This window comes from Phascolarctos cinereus, unplaced genomic scaffold, assembly GCF_003287225.1.
Source record: "Phascolarctos cinereus isolate Bilbo 61053 unplaced genomic scaffold, phaCin_HiC Scaffold_3;HRSCAF=262, whole genome shotgun sequence".
Lineage (NCBI taxonomy): Eukaryota > Metazoa > Chordata > Mammalia > Diprotodontia > Phascolarctidae > Phascolarctos > Phascolarctos cinereus.
This window is the reverse complement of record NW_027555736.1, coordinates 89,153,400-89,164,984: the sequence shown is the minus strand read 5'-3', so window position 1 is coordinate 89,164,984 and position 11,585 is coordinate 89,153,400. Positions and strand designations below refer to the sequence as shown.

Here is an 11,585-nt window from a genome sequence, read left to right as displayed (position 1 = left end):
TCTATGACAACACCCCCAAACAATCATCAGTCTCCTAGTCTTTTCCTGCAAAACCACAATGAAGAGCAATCCATGACCTTTGCAGGCTGACTTCTGCTTTGGATAGCTCTAATTGTTGTGAAGTGCTTGTATTAGTCTAAATCGACCTTTCTGTAACTTCCATCTTTTGCTCCTACTTCTGCCTTTTGGGTCCAAGAAGAATAAGTTTGTTCCCCTTTCCGTACAACAATCCATAGAATGCTTGAAGACAGTTGTCTAAATCTTATCTTCTCTAGGCACCATAGTCCCATAGGCGCCGTAGTCCCAGCTCTTTCAACTGTTCCTCATCTCCATAGTCTAAAGGGCCTTCACTCTCCTGAACATGATTGACGGAACTGATACGAGTTCAGGGCACTATGGCCCTCTTCACGTTGGCTAAGATGGCATCAGATTTTTCCACTGTTGGTTCATCTTCAACTTTGTTGTTATCGTTCAGTCACATTAGTGTTATGACCCCATTGGGGGTTTTCTTGGCAATGATATTGGAATGGTTTGTCGTTGCCTTCTCTAGCTCATTTTACAAATGGAGAAACGAAGGCAAACAGGGTTAAGTGACTTTCCCAGGATCACACAGCTGCTCAGTGTCTGAGGCCAGATTTGAACTCAGGAAGATGAGTCTTCCTGACTCCAGGCCCAGCAGTCTATCCACTGTGCCACCTGGCTGCCCTTAGTAGGCAGATTACAAAAATAGCAGGATCTTTTTCACATGAGTTATAGCCTAGCTGTATACTTTTGAAGATGATTTATTGAACTCAAGTACAAGCTTTATCCCCATTGCATTTGATCTTATTAAATTTAACTGAAAGTTTTAGCCTACTAAGACCTTTTTAGCCTACCATGTCCTTTCAGAACCTTATTGTCATTCACTTTGTTATTCCACTAAGCCTTCTGTCATCTTCAGATTTCATAAACATTTTTTTTATCCAAGTCATTGATAAACACATTAAATAATATGGGCCAAGCACAGATCCTATGGGCATTCCACTAGAGACCTCCTTCCAAGTTGACATTGCACCATTAATACTTGCTTATGCTTTGATTTCAGCCATTCAACCAGTCTCAAATCAACCTAATTGTCCTATCATCAAGCATACATCTCTGCAACTTCTCCGCAAAAAACAAACAAACAAACATAAGGGACTTTGTCAGATACTTTTATTAAATGCTAGACAAACTACATTTACAGCAATCCCCTTAATTTGTTACTGGTAATGCTGTCAAATAAAGGAAATGAGGTGTGTCTGGCATGACCTATTCCTGACAAGGCCATGTTAGCTCTTTGTGATCAGTGCTGTCTTTTCCAGATGCTTACTAATAATGTGAGGATGAGGACTGGCACTGACCACTGCGTACAAGTCTGCTCCAGCATGCTCCTGCCAAGATCCCTTTCCAGAGAACTAATATAATCCTAAATTCAGCAACATATGCCACTTTACCTCTTGTTTGATTTCCCAGTGTGCATGTCCAGATCACCTAACATGGAGGCATCCTCCTTCCCTTGCTTCTTTTACCATATGGATGAGAGTAGTCACCTTTTATTGAACAGTCAGGAACATGGCCAGATTAGAACAGTCTATCTCGTTCCAGAGGATAAGAATCGCACAAAGTATACCTACAGTGCAGGCACCATGAACTGAACTGGGAGAAAGGATACCTTCCCTAACTTCCCATCCACCCGCCTTTCACCTTGGCTCCAAGAAAGAGGCCTAGGAGTGTTTGCTTTGATTCTGCATCCTTTTCGGTTTCAGGTGCTTGTGATGATCCCTGTGGACCTGGGAGTTTGAGCTCTAGCCATCTTGTATACAGGATTCCAGCGGGGATGTTGTAGCCAGCCAGCCCAGCAAAGAAGCCTGGAGAAACCAAGGGGTCTGGGACTTGAGCTGAAGGGGATTTTGTACTTAAAATTTGGGATTATACTCTATTGGGAACTGAGCTATACTATGAACTTAATCCCCTTCCTCTTCTCAGAGATTGATTGGGAGGAAGATTAAGCCCCAAATGTTGGGGGAGTAAGCTGTCTATATTAGTTAATACAACTTTGAATCTTTCTTTGTTGAAACTAATCTGTTAGAGCTTAAATGAAACTGGGGTACAGGGGACCCAGCACACAATGGTGGGGACTAGAATCATTGGCAGAGAGCCTAGATACCCTAACCCCTCTTAAGAGTACTGGAGAACCCTGTAAGAGGGGTGGAATATAACATACCTGGCCTTCAGGCAGTGAAGGCCAGAGTAGTTAATATTACACCAGTGTGAGTTTTGATAGCAGGTCACAGGATCCAAGATTAGGAGATCAGAGAACAAGGATCGGAGGTCGAGGCAGAGAAAGGGTCTGGGCAGAGAAAGAGTCAGTATCTAGGCAAGGGGTCTGAGTCCGAAGAATGGGACACCAAAAATATAAATGGAACTTGATTCCAAGTAAAGATTTTCTGAGGCAGGGCTTCTGGCCAGGGCCAAAATTGGTCTCAGAGTGCGGGTGAACTTGAAGCTGTAGGTATAAGCAAGGAGTAGCAACTGGCCGGAAATAGAGAGCAGGGAGAACTTACAGTATTGTGGATTTAGAGTTGGACAGGGACTTTGGAGGTCATCTGGCGCAACCCTTTCATTTGGCAGATGAAGAAAGTGAATCCCAACAAGGTTATGTGACTTGCCCAAGGTCATGTAGATAGTGAACATCAGAGATGGGGTTTAAACCCACTTTATAGTTAGCATTTTTTCCACGGTAGTCCCCTACTCCCCCAAAGGAGTTTCTGATCCTCTCATGGGCCCAGAGCCCATATTTCTATGTTTCAAGTGTTTGATAGCACTCTTGCTTATTTAGCAGAATTTGGCAGGGCCAGAGGGCAGGGAGGTGAGACAAATGAGGTATTAGGTGATCAAGAGATCATATCCAGAGGTAAACACAAGGTTAGGTGGATCTGGTGCATGATGGGAGCAAGTGATTCAGAATTCAGAGAGGCAAAGAGTTAGCTAGCGTAAGTTCTACTAGCAATCTGAAGACTCTAAGGCTGAATTTTGATCCCATTATAGTGACTAACATTTATCTGCTCCTGTCATGGTACCCTGCTCTCTTGGGTAACCGCAGGTTCCCCTGCCTCATCAGATTCGCTTTCCATTGTCTTGCAATATTTATTCATACAGATAGCTGTACTGTGTGCGCTGATCTGGAGGTCATAGTGCCTTCTGTTATTAATATCTTCCCTGTTGGTTTATCTGCTTATGTTCAAGGTCTTTTCCTCCTGAAATCTTTGGTAATTTCAGTCTCTTTTTTCCTTACAATCCCATATTACTCACTTTTTGACTCTTCCTTCTTTGATTTCAGTTTGGGTGGGGTGGGGGCTGGACCTCAAAGCTATCTCAGTCTCTTGCCAAATTAGGCAATTTCTGTTTCACTGGTTTTGGTGTCTGTCCCAAGTGACTTCTGGGGGGATAGAACTAGTACCAGCTGGATCCTGGACCCTTTGGAGGCAGGCCTAGTAGATCCATGTACGCTCTGGTGTCCTGCCCTTGGGTTCCTTGGTTTTCTAATTGAGTGTAGTTGCAACATAGTGAACTGCAGTCCCAGATAGAGCAAACTTTTGCCTTTTGGTTTTTCCATGGCACTGGGAGAAAGGAGGGGTAACACTGAGTTTCATTACAATCTTAAGGGTTGACTTAGTTCTCCCAGAGCTAGTGGGAGGTGGGCAAGGGGGTGCTGAGTGGGCAAGTTAGGGGTTAGGGATTAGCCTTTTATGGTATTAAATCATTAGGTTTTTACCTCCATAGGGTTCTTGGTGAGACAGCTAAAATAGCTCTATTTCTTGCACATCATTCTTGTTTTGGAGGTTTGAGAGGTCACAAGGCTTAGAGAAAATGGCTAATTCTCTATCTTGTTAATCACATGACCCAGAAGCCTCCTTTAAGATTTCCAAAGTCCTTTATGTATGTTATCTCATCTGATGCTTCCTGACAACTCTATGAGGTAAGTGCTATAGATATTGGTATCTCAATTTTACAGAAGAGGATACTGAGTTTGCTTATGGTGATACACCTAGTAAATTTATGAGGCAGGATTTGAACTCATCTTCCTGCCACCAAGTCTAATACTGTTTAGCTATTGGATCACATTGTCTCTATGGCAGAATCTATAAGTATATTTTAGGGTAGAGGTATTGGATAAATCAATCAAATTATTCCACCCCACTTAAAGTAAGTGATCAAATGCTAAATCTTGCTACTTTAACTTGATAGGAATTCATCTCTATCGAATTAAATCAATCAAAGATGTTCCAAGTAAGTGTGAAAAGGCTTTGGTGAGCCTCTGGATGGATGAATTGGTGTGACATTGCAAGGGAAGAGTTCTCAGATAAGTGAAGGAAACTTGGTCGCACTGAAGGGTCAGGGACTGGGGTAGAGAGATGGAAGGGACCATCTATAAAATATCAAACTAGCTGAGAACTGAAATTATTTGAGGCATTTGGATTCCAGCCAGCAGTGAATGAAGACAGAGCAGTCCAGCTAAACACCACCTGGGCAAACACTGAGATGAGGCGACCATATTTTTTTCCTGACCTCTTTTATATCTGTTGCCTGGATTTGGTTGGGCAAGGGTTTCCAGTTGTGTGGGAGAAACAGCTCTTGATTTCTGCTGAGACTGTCAGGCACTTTTTCCAAAATCATTTTTTAAAAAACCCAAATAGTTTCAGAATGACAACTACAAGCAGTTTTTAAAGAATCACAGTAGTTCTGGATTTTTTTTTTCCCACAGTGATGAAATAGGAATCGTGGTGAAAGTAATGCAACAACATTTTTTTGAAGAATATATATCCAGGGGGAACTCTCTCATGATTTTATGTTCTCTGCTGTGGTTGGTAACCGGAAAGAAGCCCTTGTAAACCAAGGCAAAGGCTTTTGAGGGAATTTAAGATCTCTCTTTCCCCTAAGGGGAAGACTCTTGGGGAATGAAAAGGCCAGATGTTGAGATTTAAATTCCCCCTTTTCCCTAAAAGGAAGAAAACCAGAGGAAGATGATGCCTGTGAAATTAAAGAAAGGTTTTTATTAAGCAAGGAAGAAAAGAAAATAACATGTGCATGGGTACTATCTAGCTTGTACTGAACAGGACACCAGATAATGGATGGGAAGAGATTTTATACCTTTTAAACAAAAGAAAGTAAGGAATTCGGGGGAGGGAAGAAAGGTGAGCTTAAAAAGTATTAAGTCAGTGAGCCCCATCCTCAAGGGGAGGAGAGAGTGAGGAATTCCAGGTTTCAGAGCTGTGACCCTTTGATACACAAATCAGAAGGCATTCTTGGTGATAAGCAGTCCATAGTTGAAGGCTTGAAAAGGAGATGTCTCCAAAAATAGGATATTCTGAGAGTCCCATAATCAAAGTTAGGAGAGTCTCTGGAGATAAGGTTGTTTCCAAAAACCACACAACAAGGTACATCCATAGTCTCATAACCTGCAGTCAGGAAAGTCTTTGAAGATAGAAATGTCTCTCGAAAGTCCATAAACCTGAAAATGGCTCAGGTCTACTTCAAAGTGGTTATGAACTTAATTGGCTTCAGAGTTGCTGATTGTCTTTCTTTCTTGTTTGTTTTTTGCTGGGCAATGGGGTTAAGTGACTTGCCCAGGGTTATACAGCTATTAAGTGTGAAGTATCTGAGGCCAGATTTGAACTGAGGTCTTCCTGACTTGCCCATACTCTATCCATGCACCACCTACTTGCCCCGAGTTGCTGATTTTCTGCATGTCCAGCTAGGTTTACTCTTGGTTACCACAAAGGATTGTTGGTATGTCAAGCCAATATAGCCAGTCCTCATACAGTTCTTCTGGTTACCAGGATAATTTCGGGGGCATGTGAGGGGTCCAGCAAATCAAGGTATTCATTTTCACACCTTGTAAATATTCAGCTGCAAGTATGTATCTACTATCCTCTTTGCTGATATTGAAGCAACAAGAGTATTTGAGAGTCAAACACCTCTGGTAAATTGACATCACCTTGGAAGAGTCAAGCTGGACCTGATGCCAATGTTATGATCTAGCATACCTTTCTGCTGTCTTAGGCCCCTTTGGTAGTTTGATGAAATCTGTGGACAAAATACAAAGGATTACAAAGGAAACCAATTATATTGAAAAGAGTTATCAAAATATTTGAAATATTTAAAAGGTTCACAGATCCTATGTTAAGAATTCCTCATTTAATGGGGGGAAAACACTAGAAAAAGAAGCAGTAGACTTAAGATTCGGGAATTATGTAACCAAGTCATATAACCTATCTATGTCTGTTTCCTTAACTTTACATTGTAGGGGTTGTAAGTCCTTTTTAGCACCAACATTCTCTTATTCTATACTGTTGTTGTTAAGTTGCATCTGACTCTTTGTGACCCTATTTGGGATTTTCTTGACAAAGATACCTGGAATGGTTGTATTTCCTTCTCCAGCTCATTTTACAGATAAGGAACTGAGATAAACAGGGTTCAGTGACTTGCCCAGGGTCACACAGCTAGTAAGAGTCTAAGGTTCAGAACTCAGGTCTTCCTCATTCCAGGCCTGGCACTACCTACCATAATCTGTATAGGAAAGGTAAAATCCCTTCTTCAAAACATGTGTTAAAATTGAGAGGAGCAGCCACTTTCTAGGACTGAGAGGCTGCTGGTTCTGCGGTTAGAATATATGTGATCTTCAGGAGGAGATAAAAATTGCCTGAAACAAGTAGAGAACACTTACAGGAGTTAAAAGTATGGCTCCTAGTCTTTCTCAGCTATATGCGAGTAGGTTAAACATGTTGTCTGTCCTCTTTCTGATATTTACTGCTTTTCTTCCTCACTATGAGGAACAGAGAGATGTGTGCAGAATTTTGTATTGTGAGACTGCTTAAGTAAGAGCTCAGCTTGAATCAGTCAGTGACAAGCATTAAATTGCTGTTAGAGTTGGGAAACACCTTAGAAACTATTTTATAGGTGAAGCCACTAAGGTGACTTATCCGGAATCACAGAATCAAGATTAGAACCTAAGTCTCATTCCCATTCCAGATTATTTGTATTAAATATTCTCATTTGGGTTCTGTTTATTGGGCATCTGCTACAAGTAAAACTCTGTACTGGGTTCTACTAGGAAGCACAAAAGAATCAGAAAGCCTGGGCCCCTCCAGGATTTACACTTAAACTGTAGGAGAGAAAAAATCAGGCAAAGAAAGTGCCAAGAGCACAATTATTAAACTGGCAAGTCAACACAAAGAGGATGTGAGAGGCTCAGGCTGGCTGAATATCCATATGAAAGGCCAGGAATGTGGCTGAATAGGAGACACAAAGATTTCGTCTCCTGGATTTAGATCAGTCTTTGTGCATTTCCTCAGTCTTCCGCTCTCCTGTAGAGCAGAAGGGATTTGGGAGTGAAAAATTGGAGAACCCCCAAATTCATCCCAGGGTTGTTTTGGTTGCTACTGGCTAAAGGCTTTACTTGGATAATGATGAGATTCAGTAGAGCTTTCAGGGCAGGCACAGGAAATGCTTATTTCCAGCTAAGGTGAAATTGCCCTTAGAGACCCAGGCCTAAGGGCATTAGTTAGCTAGGAAGTAATAGCTGTATAGCTTAATGACGTTGGTGCCTGGGGCAGAAAAAAAAAATCAGTTAGAGATGCAAGGCCTTCCAGCAGCGATTGTAGAAAAAGGGACCGGCCACTCTGTAAAGGAAAAGAAGTTGAGTGTTTTCTAGGATTGTTGCTGGTCTTCGGTCTGAAACAAGGGTGGCTGCTTTTCTCAAGAGAGCTAGAAAAATAGAAGCTTCTGGCTTTTGAACTAAAAAAGTATGGCAGAACCCACTCTTTTTATTAGGACTTCAGCTGAAGCCAGAAGCTGCAGAAGGCCCCACGCTATCTGCTCAGTGCAGCAGTGACCCGCAGAGCAGCGTCCATCTGAGGCTGTGTGTGTATAGTGGAGAGTTCTTGTCTGGGGGAGATCCATAGGGAGGAGGTCCAGTGGGAGCAGGGCAATGACATCAGTAGACGACGTCAACGGCTGCTCTGCCTCGTAGGGGAGAGAGCTGTCAGGGGGCAAGGACCAGTGTCTGTTATTTTCTGCCGCACGGTCCATAGCGAAATCAGTCCAGGCAGTTGATCAGTCGGTCAATAAGCATTTATTAACTGCTGACTATGTGCCAGGCGCGGTGCTAAGCACTGGACATTTCTCTCCAATTTATCCTGTATATACAGCTTCTTCGTACAGAGTTGTTTGCATATTGTCTCCCCGTTAGATTATGAGCTCCTTGAGGGCAGGGATTGTCATTGCCTTTCTTTGTATTCCTTGCGCCTGGCACATAGGAGACGTTTACTAGATGCTTGTTTTTTTAACTAAGATCTGCAAAATACTTGTTGCATTGAAGCAGACAGACGGGAAGGATCGCAGGTGTCATTCGCCCCCTTGATTTGAAAAGACAGGATGAGGAGGCTGCAAAGGGGAAGACGAGAGTGGGGGGCGAAACCCCATTTGTGGTGTCTCTTCTGTACGATGGTCCATCTGTTCTACCGGGGCAAGGACCAGCGAGACCCTGGCGGCCCTTCCCGACCCTGCTTGGAGCTGTGGGGGTTTTGTTGCTTTGGGGTTGTTTTTAAGTGGGAAGGTGAGCTGGGAGCAGCTCTGGTTCCTGTCGCTCGCCCTGAGGACACGGTTCTGGGGGACCCTGGGAGACGGGTGGAGGGACGACTGGAGGGAGCTCTGGCTCCTGTCAAGGGGGCAGGCGGGGAAGTGGGGGGACAGGACAGGGAGCTGGGTTGCACCGGCCCCTGTTCCCCGCAGGGGGCAGGGTGCTGAGGTGGGAGGGGAGGAGGTGACAGGAGGCGGCGGCTCCAGTCCCCCGCATGGGGGCGGTGTGGGGCCGCCGCGGGCTGGATCACGTGAAGGCAGGAAGGGTGGGGGCGGGCGGTGCTGTGCTGGGGGCGGAGCCTCAGCGCCGGGGAGGCAGAGAGCCGGGGTTGGGCTCAGACAGAAGGACCCGGGGCCGAGGCAGCGGCGGCTGTCGAGGCGGCGCTCCGCTGCTCTCTCCGCCCTCGGGCCTCGGCTCCGGCTCCGCAGCCGCCGCCCTGGCGGCCCCGGCCGAAGAGAGCGCCCCGGCTGGGCCGGGATCGCCGCCGTGCTCTCCGCCCGTCGGGCCCGGGGCGGGCATGGAGCTCTTCCAAGCCAAGGATCACTACATCCTGCAGCAGGGCGAGCGCGCGCTCTGGTGCAGCCGCCGGGACGGGCGCCTGCAGCTGCGACCCGGTGAGCGGGGACCCCCGCCCGGGCGGGCCGGGGGCTGACCTTCCCCTCCCGCGGGCTGGGAGGGGGAGGAGGGCGGTGTGGGGGCGGGGCATGCGCCCCCTGCCCGCTCCTGCCCGGCTGCGGGGACCTGAAAGGGGGGGCGCGCTGCGCTGGGCGGTCCGCAGCCTCTGGGGTCTTGGCGGGGGCAATGGGCTAGTACCCCCTGGCACGAAGTGAAAGGTCATTGTCTATTAAATGACCGCGTCGTGGTGGTGATGTCCCGGGTCAGGTTTGGGTGTTTGGAAGAGGGATGCTGTTTCTTGGGAGCAAGGTCCTTGGAATTACAGTTTGTGAAATAAAGGTTCCGGGAGGGAAAAAGATGGTCAAGGTGTAGTTTCTTTTTTTTTTTTCTTTTTTAACCCTGGCCTCCCTGCTTCCTTCAAACACAATTCACTCCTCATACTAAGACTTGGCATAGTGTCCTTGAAAAGAGGAAGTTCGGGTTGTGCCTCTTTAATGAATCAATTGGTCAGATACCCAGCTTTCCTTTATTACTGAGGAAGGGGTTTGTTATCCTTCACCCCTCCAAATTTACATATTAAGATCCGAGATCTATTTCTTAGAAAACACCCACCACAAGCAAGCTCTATCGCAAAACAGGTTACCAAACCTCTTTGTCACGACAATTAAAATTCATTAGTGTACACCCACAAGAATCATATGATGAACTGGAGGTGGCAGTCTTGAAAGATGGTATCTTTAAAGGGTGGGCCTCACCCTGTGTGACTCTTCTGTTTGGGAATCAGTGTTTTGGGGCGATAGAATGAAAGGTTTTTATGTGAACTTTGTTTGCTTGCTTTTAAAGGTACCTTCTTTTCTGGAATCTTAGGCAAGTAGCCAGAACTGAAAGGTCCAAATGTAGATGTTGTGTCTTCCACTTGTAACATCAGGCGAGAAATGATCATGTCTGTCCATCTGTCTATTCTCGGCAGCACTTGCAGGAAGTCAACCCTGGTGACCTCAATTTTAGTTTCTATTCCCCAACTTTAAAGGTGTGACTTATTGTGATTATGGCTGTTTCCTCATGCTTTGTCATTTTTGTATTTTAATTTAAATGCACCTTTTCTTATGTAATGATTATACTGAACATTCCAATATATTTTAATTATAGCATTTTATATGACTACGTCCATTGCTGTTTGTGGGTGTCCACAAAGTATTATAAAATGACATTGTTTAGGGATCAACCTTTTAAAGCTGTAGTTATTTTGTTTAGTAGAAAAGATTCCTAAATTATCATTATTTTAGTTTTCATTTTGAGAAGTTCAAGATTAAAAAACATACACAATGAAGTGAACTATAGTCATTTTCTTCCTAGGTTATTTGGCTAATATGTTTATCTTTTCCTAATATTTTTGAATTAATATTTACTCTAACAGTTAACTAAAATGTAATTTTTAAAAAACGGTCATCCTGTAGTAATTTTGTTTTTTATACTTTGATCCTATAAATTCTTAAAAACAGTTTTCCACAATATAACTTTTCAGTTTTCTAAGATTGGTACATAAGTAGGATTTGTTTTAAGTTGCTAACAAGGTTCATCGTGTATATACCTGAAAATAATGTGGACTTAGTACCAAATATTACTTGCTTCGTTTTTTGATGATCGAGCAACCCTAGGAAATAACCTGATATAGTTATAAGAATGCTGAATTAGTAGGAGTCACAAAACCTTTGTTTTATTCCTCAGTCTTTTTACTCATTGACTAGCAGTGTAGTCTCAGACAAATCATTTAATTTCTCTAGGTCTAATTTCAGTCATTCCCTAAAATGAGGATGTTCACCTATGTGATTTCTAAGGTCTCTTCCAGTTCTAATGATTGCCTCTAGGTATTAATTCAGGGGTTCTCACCTCATGTAGAACATTAACCTAGATCAAGACTGACTGTGTTGAAAAGGTCCAGAAGGCCCCTTCTTATGTTCCCAGGGTGCTTCTGAGATTTAACTTTCGTCACGATCTTTTTTTTCTCTTATTAACTGCAATTGAACAAACATTTGTTAAATACCTGCTATGTGCAAGAGACTTTGTTAGATACTAGAGAAACAAAGAGAAAATCTTACCTTCACAGACATTTTATTCTGCTTGGAAGATATATTCAACAACAAATAAATGTAGGTTAATGTGAGGAAAAAAATTGTTAAGTGGAGAAATTGGGAAGGTTTTCATAAGGAATTTATATTTTGAGGAACAATTAGAATTGAAAAGAAAGTGAGGTGGGAGTGCATTCTAGGCTTCAGTTCAGATAAGAAATTAGGGTTGAATATATAGA

The 11,585-nt window shown here is 43.8% G+C and overlaps 1 protein-coding gene across 4 annotated transcripts in view; it reads left to right on the top strand.

The window, feature by feature from the left end:
• The first annotated feature begins 8,990 nt into the window (after positions 1-8,990).
• Positions 8,991-11,585, top strand: part of INPP5F (inositol polyphosphate-5-phosphatase F) — a 96,745-nt gene continuing 94,150 nt past the window's right edge. For 3 of the 4 annotated variants that reach the window (XM_020988226.2, XM_020988224.2, XM_078151026.1), the window contains exon 1: positions 9,083-9,276. In XM_020988226.2, the coding sequence (XP_020843885.1) occupies positions 9,180-9,276 (97 nt within the window). In that variant the 5' untranslated portion in view covers positions 9,083-9,179. Of the gene's footprint in view, positions 9,277-11,585 lie in introns of all 4 variants that reach the window. The other variant, XM_078151024.1, reaches the window with a different exon arrangement.